The 18,508-nt window shown below is 38.2% G+C and overlaps 1 protein-coding gene across 1 annotated transcript; it reads right to left on the bottom strand.

Moving 5' to 3' along the window:
* Positions 1-558: 558 nt before the first annotated feature.
* LOC107649816 (zinc finger protein OZF-like) lies at positions 559-10,252 on the bottom strand. The gene is made up of 3 exons (XM_016424878.2): positions 9,392-10,252; positions 8,009-8,104; positions 559-5,512 (listed from the first exon to the last, which is right to left on the bottom strand). The coding sequence occupies exons 1-3, from the start codon at positions 9,507-9,509 to the stop codon at positions 4,269-4,271; spliced, it is 1,458 nt and encodes a 485-aa protein (XP_016280364.2). The 5' UTR covers positions 9,510-10,252; the 3' UTR covers positions 559-4,268.
* Between the last annotated feature and the right edge of the window lie 8,256 nt (positions 10,253-18,508).

The following is an 18,508-nucleotide window of genomic DNA, read 5'->3' as shown; positions in this document are numbered from 1 at the left end:
TTGCATGTTGGCTACAGAAAGGGGAGTAGGAGGGGAGAGAGGGAAAGAATATGATTCTTGTAACCAAGGAATAATGTTCTAAATTGACTAAAAAGAAATTTAAATAAAAATAAATAACAGTCCTTAATCAGATGTCCACCCTTGTGACACAGGAAACACTTCTTGGTTTCTCTCTGTTGGTCTGAGGGTCAAGAGTATGTCTTTATGGTATGCAAGTTCTTAATTTCCTCTATCTCTTTTTGTTTCAATGGTTCCTCTGTGTTTTGCAGTTTTTATTTTAATTCTTTCATTTCTGCCTTCTGCTCATCATGATTTTCCCATAAGTAAGCTACAGTCATAAAAGTTCAGAAAGATTTACAGTGTCATACTTGGGGAAATAGTTTTTGAAGAAGTTTTTCAGATATGAGGAGCAACCCCGAAGGAACTGTCTCCTCACATGAGCCACAGACTATTCTGAATCTTTTTCAATACCCATGATATACTCTTCTGTTTCAGACAGGAGATCAATGAAGCTAGCAGGATGCTCTGTACTTTATTGAACCAACTTAACAAACTTTCCTCATGCTTTGGGTTTTGAACAGAAAGATTTTATAGCCTGGAGAAAATCCTTTCTACATTTTCTTAGATATGTCATGCATGCTGGATTGGAAAAGTCAAAATCTTCTCTCTTCTCTTCAATAGGCCAGCTCGTTAGGGTGCTAAAATTCCTAGTCCTCTCAATAAATTGCCTATGCTCATGGGGGCTAAATAATTATGAAAGGAGGAACTCTGCATCTTCACAATTTGGTTTAAAGGTTTTAAATGCCTTTTTAAATTCCTTATGAGCTTGGTGGGACTCGTTGACAAATTTTGGGAATCTATGGCATATAGAATCAAGTTCCTGTATGGAAAACTGTTTATGTACTTTGGAATGAACCACCCCTTCAGTGTCTGATATCTTTGTAATGTGCCTGAGTGGAAAAAATTTTTGGCCTCATCGTTGATGTCCTTGCTCTTTTCCATTTTCTTGAGTTCCTGTCTTATTGTCCCTTTGCTTTCTTGTTATCTATGTCTTTATGCCCAGTAGCTTCCTGCCCACTTCCATCCTTAGCCTGGTCTAATCCTTTTTTTTGTTTGTTTTTTGTTTTTCAGAAACTCCTCATACATATTCTTCACTAGTTGTTCCAGATTTGTATCTACCACCATGACCTGAGCTGCTTTCTTCAGTATTATGAACTTAAATAGATAAGTGAAAGTCTATATGGCAGTCGTGGTGAGAATATACGTCTGGGTAAGGATTTGCCATATTACTGTGTCAGTCGTGAAGGATATATTCATTATAAACAAAGTAGAATTGGATATAAGGTCTATAGTATCCATCATGATATTAGTCACTGCACTGTACATTAAAATATAAATCCATTAACAGTTGCAAGAACCATCATTTCACAGATTACTTGTAGAAACATTTTTTTTTCTATTTGACCATCACTGTTTAGGGAAAGGGTAAGATCTTTTCTGGGGTGACAAGTTTTATTATCCTTTACTGGGTTGTTTATGATAATTGGAAATGCTGGGCAAACACACTGAGAAATAAGGTAACGTGAAGGACAGAATTCTTTCTCCTCCTCCCCCCACCCAATTCTGCTATCTTTCAGTTTGAGTCAAGCAGGGATTCAGAATGGGTAAGTAGACTGAAACTTTTAACTGACAACTCACTCTCTAAAAGACTGGAAACAAGGATTTATTTTAAAGGAAAGAAGGGGAAAGGAACTTAGATGGGAGAGAAGGGTTTTAGGATTACCCTAATCTAATATAAATCTCAATAATAAATAAGTAAAGATGTATAGTCTTAAAGAGGGATATTATCAGAAACTTTCAAAGATCTTCAGAATCAAGCCCCAAATCTTTCAGAGAAATCAATAGCCAGAAAAGGCAGAGATCTCTCCTTAGCTCCTTCTCCTAAAATCCAAGAAAAAAGAATGAGGAAGAAATAATTTGTGCCTGCTTGTTCAAACTGCCTTCCTCATGGCCACATTCTCCTTTGGAATCTTCCTTGATGTACAGATCTTAAAGATTCCTTTCATTGCATCGGCTTTGCAAATTTTTCTTCAGCATTAATCAATTCCTTACACAGGGCAACCAATTTGGAGAGGGAAGACTCTTAAGGGAAAGAGCACTAGAAAGGTCTAATGCAGGGAGGTAGCCTGGGGCTTCAGGAGAGCCAGACTGAGAATTCTTGGGGGAAGGATAGCAGAAAAAACAAGGGAAAAGCACTGGAACAACTCACTGAAAATGGCCATTTCTAGTTATGCCGTGAATCCAGGGACAGACATTGGACAATATCTCAGGGGGATGAAGAGATAAATTGAGAGAATTTAGGAGATTGGAGATGAATGATTTGTTGATTCCCATAGGAAGTCATTAGCTGATTAGTGTGGGAAAGGCTAAAAACAAAAGAACAATGAGGGTACTGGAGGGAGGAATACACTGGACTTAGATAAAGGACAAGATGGGTTTCTTTGCACATCGAAAGAGGTTTTCTTTAGCTAGGAGAATGACCATTTGCTCTGATGCTGAGGCCAGAGAGGAAAAGGAGTCATCTGAGCTGGGTGAGATCTGGAGGATAAGAGAGCTCTTCAGAGGTCCAGCTTGTGTTCAGTGAAATATGAGGCCAAGTTCTCAGCTCAGAGGGTGTGGGCAGGGGGGTGAAGTCATAAAGGGGAGCCGGAGACCAGAGAAATATTTGGAAGCCTGCTGTGGTGGGTAGTAAAGGGAATCCTTTAGGGGGATGTCACAGGATAGCCTTGCCATGTTGATGACCCACTTGAGATAAAAGACCCTAAATGTAGAGTGGTGCCAAGAAGTTGGTTTTCTGATTTTCCTTTTCTCCATTGACCTATAGCACATAATTAGGGGTGGAGACTGCTGATTTCCTTAGAAGTGATACAAGGCTAAACTTTGCCTAAATCAGCTCCAGGCCCCTTTCTGCTCTCTGGGGCTCAGGCTTTGTCCAGTCCTTGGACAATCAGGTGACCACACCATTTCACTTTAGGGAGATGAGATCCCAGCAAGAAGCCTCTTAAGGATTGGGTCTGCTCAGGTTCAAACAGTTACTGTTGACTCCTGAGAAATAAAGGCAAGAGACTGAAATGAGGCTGAGGCCAGAGCATGCATTTGCTGTCTAGGAGAGGCTCTAACCTTAAATTTCTGCTAGTTTCTAACCCTAACCCTCTCCCTAAATTTGTGAAGATTTTTATCACAACTCACCAACAGTATCATCTCTGGGGCTCCACTTTGCCCATTTCTTCAATGCCTGCCTCTTTTCCTCCTTCATCCCAAAGATTCAGAATCATCCAGTAAGAAGAAAGGTTGTAAAAAAGCCTGGGCAACAGACTAATACTAAAGGTGCCTATCATTTGAGGAGATGACAGCAAGTCTCTTAAGAAAAGATCCTATATTTTGCCATTTAAAATTGTGAATCTAGATTGGATAGGACTGTAAAAATACATTGTAATGCAGTATCCTTAAATTCATGTGTATTTTTCTAGCAGATTACATTTGATCTGGTATTGGTAGCACAGACCTTAATGAAAAATTGGCTTTAAATTTGATATGTAAATAATGTCTTTAGAAATTATAGAAATGAGCATAATTGTATAAGTCATATTACACTAGTCTGTGTCCCATCAGGCCAAAATCCCAAGCTGATAGATGCATGATTTTCTGTTTCAGATAATTTGATAATGCATCCAACTGAATAATTGATTTAGCTGTCAATAAGCTTCTGTCTTATTTTAAAATGACAATAACATTTTACCATTTAAATTTTCATTTGTAGAGATTTTTTGAAAAACAATAACTTTATTTTTAAAATGAATTTTACAAAGCAATGGCATTATTCCTTTACTTAATCATCTGTTTCTTAGATTTAGATTCTATGAAATGGCTGAAGTATTTGGGACTGTGATTAAAATATTAGGTATTTAATTGGACATTGTTTTAAAGCAAATGATAACTGTTGCTTCTCATTTTTAACCTTGGTTGTATTGGCTTTGTTTGTAAAAATAATTTTGGATTTACCATGCTAAAAGTGACTTATGCAACATCCCACAATGTTTTCTATTTCCATATTGGTAACAAATTGCTCCTATATCAATAAACTGAGGTAAGAGGTGAACTATTACATGCTCCCTTATTTTGTGATATGATACTTCATATACACATCACATGCCCATTTATACCTAATCTTAGAATAAGTTGAGTTTGATGTGAAAATCTGTGATTTCTCATGCAGAACAAGAGTGGAGCACCAACTGAACCTTTCCATATTGCTTGAATTCATAAGGTTTCTCCCTAGTGTGCATTTTCTGATGTGAAGCAAGACCGGAGGTTCGACTGAATGCCTTTCCACATTGCTTGCATTCATAAGGTTTCTCCCCAGTGTGCATTGTCTGATGCGAAGCAAGACCAGAGGTTCGACTGAATGTCTTTCCACATTGCTTGCATTCATAAGGTTTCTCCCCAGTGTGCATTGCCTGATGTGAAGCAAGACCAGAGGTTCGACTGAATGCTTTTCCACATTGTTTGCATTCATAAGGTTTCTCCCCAGTATGCATTCTCTGATGTGAAGCAAGACCGGAGGTTTGACTGAATGTCTTTCCACATTGCTTGCATTCATAAGGTTTCTCCCCAGTGTGGATTCTCTGATGTGAAGCAAGAGTGGAGATTTGACTGAATGCCTTTCCACATTGCTTGCATTCATAAGGTTTCTCCCCAGTGTGCATTCTCTGATGTGAAGCAAGACCAGAGGTTTGACTGAATGCCTTTCCACATTGCTTGCATTCATAAGGTTTCTCTCCAGTGTGGACTTTATGATGTACAGCAAGAACAGAACTGTGACTGAATGTCTTTCCACATTGCTTGCATTCATAAGGTTTCTCCCCAGTGTGAATTCTCTGATGTGAATCAAGAGTGGAAGTTTGGCTGAATTTCTTTCCACATTGCTTGCATTCATAAGGTTTCTCCCCAGTGTGGATTCTCTGATGATGAACAAGACTGGAGATTGCAGTGAATGTCTTTCCACATTGCTTGCATTCATAAGGTTTCTCCCCAGTGTGAATTCTCTGATGTACAGCAAGACCGGAGGTTTGACTGAATGCCTTTCCGCATTGCTTGCATTTATAAGGTTTCTCCCCAGTGTGGATTCTCTGATGTATAGCAAGAACAGAACTGTGACTGAATATCTTTCCACATTGCTTGCATTCATAAGGTTTCTCCCCAGTGTGGATTCTCTGATGTACATCAAGATTAGACCTGTGCATAAAAGTCTTTTCACACTGATTACATTCATGAGACTTTCCCTCAGAGATCATTCTTTGATGTTCAGGAAGGGATGAATTTTGAAATTCAATGCAGAATTCTCTCCAAGCTAAGTTATCCAGACCATCACTCATGAATTTTTGTTTCTCAGTTTCTTCCACAGAAAAGCTCACTTCTGTTGGAGTCATTTTCAAAACAGGTCTGATCTCACCTTCAAAAAAAACGTAAAACACATGCATAGTCACATAAACATATATAAATAATTATATAGCCTTTCCTCCACTGTCAGAATATAAAATGCTTTATATCCTATTTCCCCAGGTAAGAAGAAAAATCTTCCAACTTAAATGGGCACAATCCATCCTTTGAAAACACCATTACCTCAAAGCTAAATAACAATTTAATTAACATGGCCAGCCTCATATTATTAAATTCCTATCTCAGACCATGACATCAGAATGGTGGAGGAGTGACTTGACCCCAATCCTGGCAGCTGAAAACTAATCTTGTGACTGGGTGTGCTTTCTCCACCTTATGAGACAATTCACTTTCATTTTTTCCTTTTTACTTTCATTTGTCTATATAATCAATCCTACCTTCATAGTTATGCTAACAGGGGGTTCCTATATTATACTAAATATTCCAATAACTTGATGATCTAGTTTATTTGTAATCCTTATATAATTTCCTTCGTAATTTGTTTCTTATATTTTTCTTACAATATCTGAGATCAAAGGAAGAAAATCCACTCTTTTGCATTTATTCAAGGCATAAAAGATTTTCTTCTGTTGCCTACTTCTTTATAGTAGCCATTGCTTTTTAAAAAAATGTCCCACTTCACTACCATAAAGTTCTTCTCCTGAATACAACTGAAACAAAGATATGGCACTGCCCATGTTTAAAAATAGGTTTCATACTATAACTCTGAGTCCATCATTTTTTAAAATATTAAGTTCTTTTGTGCTCTTCCCATTTATTAGTTTATAAAACCTTTAGAGATATGAGATGCTGCTCCAACAAATTTGAGCTAAAAATTAGTTATTGACATTTTAAGCAATAAATAAAGATACCCAATTCTGTTAAAACAGTATTTTTCCGATTGGACAGCAAGAATTCCAAACATAAATTGAGTTTTTTTTCCCCATGCAGTGATTCCAAAAGATCCTAACCAAGAATATGATGCTTTTGGGGTACATTCAATGACAACCTCAAACTGTGATTGCTATCAAGTGTAACGTATTCTTTTAGTTTCTCACCTTTACATCAAATTACTTCCAAACTTACAGAAATGTTGGCCATTCATCCTCACAGGCTTTCACAGACTCTCATTGCTATTACTACATATGAGAAGTTGTACCATTCCTGGGTTATTCTGTAATCACGTCTCATCAAATTTGTAACCATGAGGTCAAGATGTTGCCTAGCTTTACCTTTTTGCAGCAGAAATAGCAGTCTTTGCAAACCCTGGTCACTAAACATGCAGAGTAGAAGCTGTTATGAAACCATCAAACACAATCTTTTTTCAAAACAGCCCTTCAATGGCCACTCACTGCAATGCTCTGGTTGTTTTCCAATTTGAACTTACCTATATTTATTCTTCTTCTATCTTAGGGTTTCTTAAAAGAAATGTTTGGTAACTCAGGCTAATCATTCAGTAGTTTCAGTAAGAATGGAGCCAATTTCCCAGTAGTAGAAAAAATGAAATTCCACCCTTATGAAGTGGATTTCTAGATAAACTTTATTTAATAGAAAAAAACAAAACACAACGCAATATATGCCATTGATCTCCAACCACGTTCATAATTTAATATACTTCTTGTCATGAGTCAATGAAAAAGCAAAACATTTTCAAGGTAGGTAGCAATTATTTTCTTTACTGATTATAGAGCTAAAAATAAGGAAAAATTTTTCATCCCTCAGCAAGACAGCTTGTAGAATTCTCTTCCTATTTCCCACCTTACAAATAACCCAGAATTTTCATGATATTCTTCTTAAAAATCCCCATACAGGTGGGGTAGAACATTCTAATTCAACCTCAGAAACTTGCTAGGACTTTTAACCTTGGGCAATTCACAGGAGCTCTGTCTATCTCAGGCTCCTCAATTTGATAGCATGGACATAATAGTATCAAGGAACTCCTAGGGCTCCTATCAAGATCACATGTAGATAATATTTATAGTGTGACATTACTATGCTCTATGCAAATAGTTACTTTTATTTTTAGCTTTAGAATTTTGGTTATTTCCTCCTTTCATTGATTTCTTTGATCACTACATTAGACCTCTCTAAGAGTTCCTTCTCTTCAGAGCTTTTCCTCTCTTGATTAGCTGCTGTGGAGCTGGGATGTAGAGGGTTTCTACAGAACTGTCGGCATGCTGTTTTGTCCAGCAGAGAGTGAGTTCCATAAGGGCAAGGGATGTCCACTGCAAAAGGCTTCCATGGCCCTTCAATCCCAAACACTGACCTTTGAAGGTCACAGACTGATTTTCTGAAGGGAGGTGATAGGAAATCCAACAGCCTCATATTACAGATGGGGAAACCGAGGCACATGGGGTTCAGTGACATGCCTAGGAAGCCCCTGCTAAAACTTTTGACAAAGGATTCCAAGTCAAGTCTTCCTGTTCTCAAATCTAGACTTGGCTTCACCAAAGCGCACATAAACCGTTGGTCACTCCAGCTCTCTCATACCTCTTTTTACGTCACTCACCTAGGAAGCAGCCACTCAGACCTTCTTGCTCCAGCATCCATGGGGTTTCCCTCTGCTCCAAATAAGAGATCACATCGTCTAGGGGAACTGGAAGCCCTGGGCATGGGAAATCGGTCAGGAAGAAGGATGTAGAGAAGCTCGTCATTGAATTCTTATTAAGAAAAAGTGGGGGAGTCCAGAGATTCTACTCATAGAATGTCTCCATGGGGATTCCACAGGAGTCTGCTCTCACTTCTCAGGGTCTATGATGCGGAAACCCAGGATAGGATGTGCCTGTTACCCTGCTAGGGGAACTGAAATGAGCAATAGCACCCAACCCCATCCTGTTCTGGTCTATTCTTGCAGAAACTCCTAAAGTCTCAAACTGGGTCCAAGGGTCAGTGTTCTGAGTCATTCTGAAGCTCCAGAAACAGAGACCTGAAGGGATCAGCTTTTGTCCCCCTGCCCTGCCTGCTCTTCCTTCTCATGAACTGTTCTCTTGGAGAGACTCTTCCTCTACTCCTGGGGAACTCAACACGTCTAGTTGAGCCTGATGCTGTCTCTCAGCCAGTACATTCTTCCTGACAATGACATAGGAGTGCAAGCAATGGTTGAGGGAGGCTTCCATGGCCTCCTGAAGAAGAGTCTCCACAGCATTTAGTGTAGGGACAAGAGCAGGGAGAAGGGTGGGGAATCAGTCTGGAATCAGAACATTTGGTTTTGGGGCATTTTCTTCAGAGAAGGCTGGTCTCGGGCCATACTTTTTTATTATCTGGAAACAAGAGGCAGCTAGAAGAGGATCAGGCAGGGACCTGAACTGAGAGGTAGGAAAGCCCGAGTTTAAATCTGGCCACAGACACCTGTCTAAGAGTAGGTTGTTATAAATGCCTCTTCCCTTCCCATACTGTCTGATAGGTTCTACTGGAGGATTAGGGCAATAGGAGGAAGACTGAGGACAACACTGCTCTGCCGGGGACACCTAAGATCTCTGAGCTATGAGTTTATGCTGGTTAAAGAGAAAAATATCCCCAATAGGAGATCCACCCTAGAGAAGCAGAGAGTGGAAGGAAAACCCTTTTTTTTTTCCCCCGAGATAGGTTTGAGAGACATAATTCTGGGCCAGGGAGAGGCAATATGGAATCAGCTCTGAGATTATTTCCATGTCTGAGATTTTCTAACACACATTTTATCTCGAACTGCAGGAATACCAAAGGGAGCCCCCAAGGTCCAATTATTGATGCAAAGTCCTTTAATGAGATAACTAGGCAGCAGGAGGGCCTTGGCTCTGGGACTCAGCAGTCCAGCCCTAGTCCCTTCCTCATGACTGAAAACTGCTCCCAACCCTGCCTGTTGATGAGGGTGATATTCCCTTGGATGGCAGGCTCCAGGGAAAGGGCTCCTTACCCACAGAGAGCAGGTTCTGGGCATTTTCCAGCATCACCTCTTTGTACAGTTCCTTCTGGGGAGGGGCCAAGAGGAGCCACTCCTCCTGGGTGAAGTCCACAGCCACATCCTTGAACATCACCACCTCCTAGAACAGACCAAGTCAGAACACAGAGGGCTGAAAGCCACACCAGAATAGAGTCCAACTCTGGTCAATTACAGGAGGAAACTGACACATAGAGAAGGGAGGGGCCCAAAGGTCTCAAACTCTCTCAGTGTCAGTCAGCAATAGAAGATGAGTCTTTAAGAGCCCAATGGAGGTTTGCACAAAGCAGCTCCATGACCTTCCACAGTAATGCTGAGGAGTTTCTATCTAGTGTGTGAAGGAACATACCTAGGGGACAGCAGTGGGATGTAGGTGACACAGGGTCACGTGTCTGATGCCCTACCACTGTGTCCCGGGGAAACCCGTGTCAGGTTGAGTGTCCCAAGCATCAATGGGACAGAACCAACACGGATAACCATGGAGGGAAAATCCAGGGAATGGAAAATGCAAGAGAGGGAAGGAAAGGTGTCTTTTGTACCTCCCCTCTGGAACCGGCTCTCTGAGCTGGGGGTTTCTCTCTGAGCTTTCCTGATCTCTTGATCTCTGGCAAGTCAAGCCCGAGCTAGCTGAATGGGGAATGAGATCTAAAAGGCTGAGAACTCTCTCTCTGCTTCTGTTAAACTCTCTCTCTTTCACTAATAAATGCTCATAAATTGGGCAATAAGCTGCCAGGTCTATTTTTAATTGTAACATTATGGAATGTGACTCCCTTTGAAATCTTGGAGAAAGTCTGTATTCTAGTTGAGAGGTGCCTGGATCCATGGAAGAGAAGAGAGGGAGGTTGAGATGAAAGTTCTTCCTTCCCAGAACTTACAAGCGATATGTTCTCAGCAAAATCTGTGAAGAGTTTGTGAGAATCTGGCCAGTGTGGTGTATTCTGGAGGGGATTCCTTTAAAGAGAACAAAGCTAAAGAAAAGATCTAGTTTGTTTTCTATATGACAGAAACCAAGTGTTGTGTGGATGAAAACACAAGGAGGGTCCAAAAGAGATGTTCATTACAATCTGGACTCAACTGAGTGATCTGGGATGCTTTACAGTCAAATGAAGGAGACTTGTCTTTTGTGACAGTCAGGGCTTTGAGGTTCCTCTTGGTAGGATGGGTCACGGCCAAACCTTTGCTTTAAGATTGCTTTCATTTGTATATGGTATAATTTCCTTAATTATACTTTATGGCACAGAAATAAGACTGACCATGATGGAGAAGGGAGAGTTTCTTTATTCAATAAGAAAACAATCTTTAATTTATTTGGATATTGTTTGAGCTAAATCATATTTTTAAAAGTTGGTACTTTCTTTATGATAAAGAAATAATCTAATCGTACACCTAGAATAAGAAAATTCAAAGAAGATCAAGGGAAAGAGTGAAAGAGGTCTGCTGATGGCCCTTAAGAAGAAGTTGGAACATGGTAGTGATTCCAAAACCAGGCAGGTCAAAAACAGAGAAAGAAAACTATAGACCAATCTCCCTAATGAATATAGATGCAAAAATCTTAAATAGGATACTAGCAAAAAGACTCCAGCAACTGATCAGAAGGGTCATCCACCATGATCAAGTAGGATTTATACCAGGGATGCAGGGCTGGTTCAATATTAGGAAAACCATCCACATAATTGACCACATCAACAAGCAAACCAACAAGAACCACATGATTATCTCAATAGACGCAGAAAAAGCATTTGATAAAATACAACACCCATTCCTATTAAAAACACTAGAAAGCATAGGAATAGAAGGGTCGTTCCTAAAAATAATAAACAGTATATATCTAAAACCCTCAGCTAATATCATCTGCAATGGGGATAAACTAGATGTATTCCCAATAAGATCAGGAGTGAAACAAAGATGCCCATTATCACCTCTACTATTTGACATTGTACTAGAAACACTAGCAGTAGCGATTAGAGAAGAAAAAGAAATTGAAGGCATCAAAATAGGCAAGGAGGAGACCAAGTTATCTCTCTTTGCAGATGACATAATGGTCTATTTAAAGAATCCTAGAGATTCAACCAAAAAGCTAGTGGAAATAATCAACAACTTTAGCAAAGTTGCAGGATACAAAATAAACCCACATAAGTCATCAGCATTTCTATATATCTCCAACATAGCTCAGCAGCAAAAACTAGAAAGAGAAATCCCATTCAAAATCACCTTAGACAAAATAAAATACCTAGGAATCTATCTCCCGAGACAAACACAGGAACTATATGAACACAACTACAAAACACTCGCCACACAACTAAAACTAGACTTGAGCAATTGGAATAACATTAACTGCTCATGGATAGGACGAGCCAATATAATAAAAATGAACATCCTACCCAAACTTATTCATCTATTTAGTGCCATACCCATTCAACTCCCAAAAAATTTCTTTACTGATTTAGAAAAAACCATAACAAAGTTCATTTGGAAGAACAAAGGATCAAGGATATCCAGGGAAATAATGAAAAAAAAAAACAACACAAATGATGGGGACCTTTCAGTCCCAGACCTCAAACTATATTACAAAGCAGCAGTCATCAGAACAATTTGGTACTGGCTAAGAGACAGAAAGGAGGATCAGTGGAATAGACTGGGGGCAAGCGACCTCAGCAAGATAATATATGATAAACCCAAAGATTCCAGCTTTTGGGACAAAAATCCACTATTCGATAAAAACTGCTGGGAAAATTAGAAGACAGTGTGGGAGAGATTAGGAATTGATCAACACCTCACACCCTACACCAAGATAAATTCAAAATGGGTGAATGACTTAAACATAAAGAAGGAAACCATAAATAAATTGGGTAAACACAGAATAGTATACTGTCAGACCTTTGGGAGGGGAAACACTTTAAAACCAAGCAAGACATAGAAAGAATGACAAAATGTAAAATAAATAATTTCGGCTACATCAAATTAAAAAGCTTTTGTACAAACAAAACCAATGTAACTAAAATCAGAAGGGAAACAACAAATTGGGAAAAATCTTCATAGAAACCTCTGACAAAGGTTTAATTACTCAAATTTATAAAGAACTAAATCAATTGTACAAAAAACCAAGCCATTCTCCAATTGATAAATGGGCAAGGGACATGGATAGGCAGTTTTCAGATAAAGAAATCAAAACTATTAATAAGCACATGGAAAAAGTGTTCTAAATCTCTTATAATCAGAGAGATGCAAATCAAAAAACTCTGAGGTATCACCTCATACCTAGCAGATTGGCTAACATGATAGTAGAGGAAAGCAGTGAATGCTGGAGGGGATGTGGCAAAGTAGGGTCATTAATTCATTGCTGGTGGAGTTGTGAACTGATCCAATCATTCTGGAGGACAATTTGGAAATATGTCCAAAGGGCGATAAAAGAAAGTCTACCCTTTGATCTAGCCATAGCACTGCTGGGTTTGTACCCCAAAGAGATAATAAGGAAAAAGATTTGTACAAGAATATTCATAGCTGCTCTCTTTGTGGTGGCCAAAAATTGGATAATGAGGGGATGCCCTTCGAATGGGGAATGGCTGAACAAATTGTGGTATATGTTGGTGATGGAATACTATTGTGCTAAAAGGAATAATAAAGTGGAGGAATTCCATGGAGACTGGAACAACCTCCAGGAAGTGATGCAGAGTGAAAGGAGCAGAACCAGGAGAACATTGTACACAGAGACTAATACACTGTGGTATAATCGAATGTAATGGACTTCTCCATTAGTGGTGGTGTAATGTCCCTGAACAATCTGCAGGGATCTAGGAGAAAAAACACTATTCATAAGCAGAGGACAAACTGTGGGAGTAGAAACACTGAGGAAAAGCAACTGCCTGACTATAGAGGTTGAGGGGACATGACAGAGGAGAGACTCTAAATAAACACTCTAATGCAAATACTAACAACATGGCAATGGGTCTGAATCAAGAACACATGTGATACCCAGTGGAATCGCGCGTTGGCTATGGGGGGTGGGGGGGAGGAAAAGAAAATGATCTTTGTCTTTAATGAATAATGCTTGGAAATGATCAAATAAAATATTATTTTTAAAAAAAGAAGTTGGCCAGATCTGAATATAACTTGAGAATCTAGAGGGGTCACTTCATATCTCACCTGCTCTATGTACAACATGTGTCTGGCCAATGTGCCTGGAATGAGATAGTTGTCCATTTTGCTTCCTTTATTCTAGGATTTGACTTCTGAACAATTTGAGGAATTTCTGGCTCTCTAATTTTTTTTAAGATTCTCAAGAATTTATAAATCTTTTCTTTCTTCTACAGTCTCTTGAGTTATTCTTCTTCACTGGCTAGGATTCACCATGTGGATTCTCACCAAAGAAAGGCAGATCTGTTAAGGACTGATAACTGATATTTGGTTGATTCCCTGACTCACACTCTGCAGATGCTACTCCAAACCACTTTCCTTCTCAGACCTCACACATCTATCCAGCACCACCACAGGGTGAGGTAATGAATTCCAAAGCTTCTTTTCATGAAGAAAGGGAATGTCAAGCATCTTATTTATCACATGGATTTACATTTTTGGGTCTTCTCTGATTGATTTCTCCACCAGGTCCCTGATATGGGCACCTTCTCTCCACACTTCGAATTCTTTTCATCCCTCTTTTGTGTATTGTCTTCCTCTGTTAAAATTGTTAGAACCCCGGGGATAAGAGAACAGAAAACCAGAATCTACCTCCCCAAAGACAACAAAAGAGAGAACAAGAGATTTGAAATGGAAATTCACAGAAGGGAAGAACAACCTAGAAGAAAAGTCAACAACAGTAAAAGAAAATCTTCCTATTTCCAAAGTGAAACATCCTGATCTCAAAGACAGGAAGAACACAGACAATCTAAAGGTCAGAGGCTACCTAGAAGAATACAACTGGATAAAAAACATAAACATGATTATGAAAAAGAACAAGCAAATAGTGGGGAGATGGAGCTAAAATGGCTGCAGAGTCAAATGAAATGATAAACAACCTGGAGACTAGAATTGAACTGCTGGAAACCATAAAAAAGCAGGATAGATGAAATTGAAAAGGAAAATCAAAATATCATATCTGAAAACCAGTCTTTAAAGACTAGCACAAGTAGAAGCTAATGATCTCACAAGACAGGAATAATTAATAAAGCAAAGTCAAAAGGAAACAGGAAAGATCTTATTGGAAAAACAACTGCCTTAGAAAATAGATCTAGGGGAGACAATATGAAAATCATTGGTCTACCTGAAAGCCTGGAAAAAAATAAAAGCCTTGACATAATATTATAAGAAATTATCCAAGAAAACTATCCTGAGATTTTTGAAAAAGAGGGCAAAATTGATGTTGACAGAGCCTCTATATTAAATTCTTCCAAGACAAGCCCCAGGAATGTAATTGTCAAATTTAAGAGCTTCCAGGCCAAGGAAAAAACAATGCAAATGGCCAGAAAGAAACAATTCAGGTAGCAAGAAACACCAGTCAGGATTACACAGGATATCAGCCTCCACATAAAGGACCACAAGGTTTGGAAAATAATATTCAGAATGGAAAAAGAATCGGCTCCACAACCAAGAATCATCTGCCCATCAAAATTAATTATACACTTTCTAATTTCAGGGGAAAGTATGGGCATTTAACAAAATAACAAAATAGAAAGTTTCCAAGCATTTTAAAAGAAAAGACCAGAACTAAATGGAAAATCTGATGTCCAAATATAAAATTCAAGAGAAACATAAAAAGGTAAACAATACAGAGGGGGGAAAATTTTAAGGGCTTCAGTAAAGTCAAATTTTTTATATTCCTATATGGAAAAATGATATTTGTAAATTTCAAAAAATTGTTTTCAGTATCATAGTAGATAAAAGAATTATTCATAGGCTGAGGGTGGAGTACTAAGTTGTTTAAGATGATATATTTAAAAAGAGGGAAATAGAAGATGGCACCAAGAAAAACTTGAAGAAAAAAAGAAGATAAATTATAGCACATAAAAAGGCTCCTAGCATGGGAAGGGGAAAAGAATACTATTATAAGAGGAAGAGGTGGTAATAAGTAATATTTAAACCTTACTCTCAGTGGAATCACTTCTAAGAGGGAAAAACTGGGGTTTAGAATTCTATCTTAAGCTACAGGGAAGTTGAGAAAGAAAAATCAAGGAGGGGGGAGGTTAAATAGAGCTTAAAGAAAAATGAGAGAGGAATAAGAAGGGAGGAGGTGGGTAGGAAAGTAAAATAAGGATGGGGAATACAGGGAATGATTAAAAGCAAAACACTGGTTTAGAAGGGTATAGAGAAAGAAGAAAGGGCAGGACTAAAAGAGGAAATCAAAATGATCAAGAATACACAGGTGGTAATCTAAACTCAATGTGAATGAGATGAACTCACCCATAAAACAGAAGCAGATAATACAATGGATTAGAAAGCAAAATTCTATCATCTGTTGTCTACAAGAAACACAAATGAGGCAGGTAGACACACAAAGGGAAAAAGTAAGAGGCTGAACAAACCTGATTGGGCATCAACTAAGAAAAAAAAGGAGTTGTAATCATGATATCTGAAAAAGTCAAAGTAAAAATAGATCAGATTAAAACAGATAAGGAAGGAAATTACATCCTGATAAAAGGCTGTATAGACAATGAAGAAACAGAAGTACTCATTATGTATGCAAAAAATGGAATAGAATCCAGATTTTTAAAGGAGAAACAATTAGAGCGTAAGGAGGATATAGCTAGTAACACCATACTAGTGGGAGACCTGAACCTTCCTCTATCAGATCTAGAAAAAAATTAAATGAAAAGAGGTAAGAGATGTAGATGAAATCTTAAGAAAAATTGGAGTTAATATATATATGGAGGAAAATAAATAGGGATAAAAAGGAATATACCTTCTTATTAGCATGACATGGTACATTCACAAAGATTGACCATGTATCTAGGGCATAAAAACATTGCAAACAAATGCCAAAAAAAAAGAAGAAATAATAAATGCAACTTTTTCAGATCACAATGCAATAAAGATTGTAATTAGTGGGGGCAGCTGGGTAGCTCAGTGGATTGAGAACCAGCCCTGGTGATGGGACGTCCTAGGTTCAAATCTGGCCTCAGACACTTTCCAGCTGTGTGACCCTGGGCAAGTCACTTGACCTCCATTGCCTAGCCCTTACCACTCTTCTGCCTTAGAGCCAATACACAGTATTGACTCCAAGACGGAACGTAAGGGTTTAAAAAAAAAAGATTGTAATTAGTAAGGTTACATAGAGAGGCAAATAAAAAATTAATTGGAAATTAAATAATGAATCTCCAAACCGGGATGGTTAAAGAACAAATCACAGAAACAATGATTTCATTGAAGAGAATGAAAATAAGAAAAAATATATCTAAATCTATGGGAGTTCAATGAACTGGGCATACAATTAAAAATTAGATGGAGAACAAATTAAAAATCTCCAGATAAAAACTAAATTAGAAATCCTAAAAACCAAAGGGCAAATTAATTTTGAACTAAAAGAACTTTTAAATTAATAAATAAGACTAGGAGATGGTACTTTGAAAAACCAAATAAAACAGATAAAGTACTGGTTCATCTAATGAAAAAGGAATGAAGAAAATCAGATGAACAGTATCAAAGATGAAATGAGCAACATCACCAAAAAAAAAAGCCAAAGCTTGATCAAAATGGCAAAATCATCTACAGATTTAACCAGGATCTGAGAGCTGTAAATGATCATGTAATGAAGACACATCCTATAGTATCAAGCCCATCTTTGATTTCCCCCTTCCTTTTTTTTTGTATATCATCTTCTGTCACTTATTACCCCCAATCTCTTTCTGTGTATAATTCTTCTAATTACTATAATAGTGAATATAATTTTTCAGAGTTACAAATAACTTTTCCCCATATATTAATATAAATAATTAGATCTTACTGAAGCCCTTAAAGAAGAAATTTAGAATGAAGAAACATTTTCCCCTTTTCCCTCTCTTTCTTATTTACTTTTTCATGTTTCTCTTGATCTTTATGTTTGGATATCGAACTTTCCACTTAGTTCTGGTCTTTTCTTTACGAATACTTGAAAATCTTCTAATTTGTTCAATTCCCATACTTTCCCCTGGAAGTATATAATCAGTTTTGATGGATAGGTGATCTTTGAATGAAGACCCAATTCTCTTGCCTTTCTGAATATCATATTCCAAGCCTTGCAGTCCTTTAGTGTGGAAGCTGCCAGATCTTGTGTAATCCTGATTGATGCCCCTTGGTATCTGAATTGTCTCTTTTTGGCTTCTTGTAAAAATTTCTCCTTAGCTTGGAAGCTCTTGAATTTGGCAATTACATTCCTGGGAGTTGGTTGTTTTTTTTTTTAATTTAGTGTAGAGGGTGTTCTATGAACTCTTTCAATGTCTATTCTCCCCCTTACCCCCTCCCCCCCACACCTTGTTCAAGAACATCAGGGCACTTTTCTTGGATAATTTCTTGTAATATGATGTCAAGATTTCTATTTATTTCTGGCTTTTCAGGTAGACCAATGATTCTCAAATTGTCTCTCCTTGATCTGTTTTCCTGATCTGTCATCTTATCAGTGAGATATTTTGTTTTCTTCTATTTTGTCAGTCTTTTGATTTTGCTTTATCAATTCTTGCTGTTTTGCAAGACCAATGTCTCCAATTGCCTAATTCTGGACTTTGGAGACTGGTTTTCCTTTTCAGTTTGGCCTATCCTGCTTTTCGTGGCTTCCAGCTGTTTTCTCCATTTGGAAGTTCTTTTCCTTTAAACTGTTGTTTTCTCTTTGAACTATTTCCCACTTTTCTTGCCAGAAGCCTTCCATCTTTTTGATAAGCTCCAATTTAAATACTCCAAGAGCTTGTGGACAATTTCCATTTTTTTTTGGAAGATTTTGGTGCATTTATTTGTATTTCCTCTGTAGCCTGGGTTTTTCCTCCATAAAAATTTTCCAGGGTCAACCCCTTCTTGTTTTTCTTAGTGCAAGGAGGTTGTTGTTCCTGGGCTCTATTTGCCATCACAGTGGAGGCTTATCCTTCCCTTGTTAGTCAGAAATCTGAGATAGGCAGGCTTTCTGTGTTTGGAGTT

Source organism: Monodelphis domestica, chromosome 8 (genome assembly GCF_027887165.1).
Source record: "Monodelphis domestica isolate mMonDom1 chromosome 8, mMonDom1.pri, whole genome shotgun sequence".
NCBI classification, from domain to species: domain Eukaryota; kingdom Metazoa; phylum Chordata; class Mammalia; order Didelphimorphia; family Didelphidae; genus Monodelphis; species Monodelphis domestica.
The sequence above is the reverse complement of the archived record's forward strand: the minus strand, read 5'-3'. Positions and strand labels throughout refer to the sequence as shown.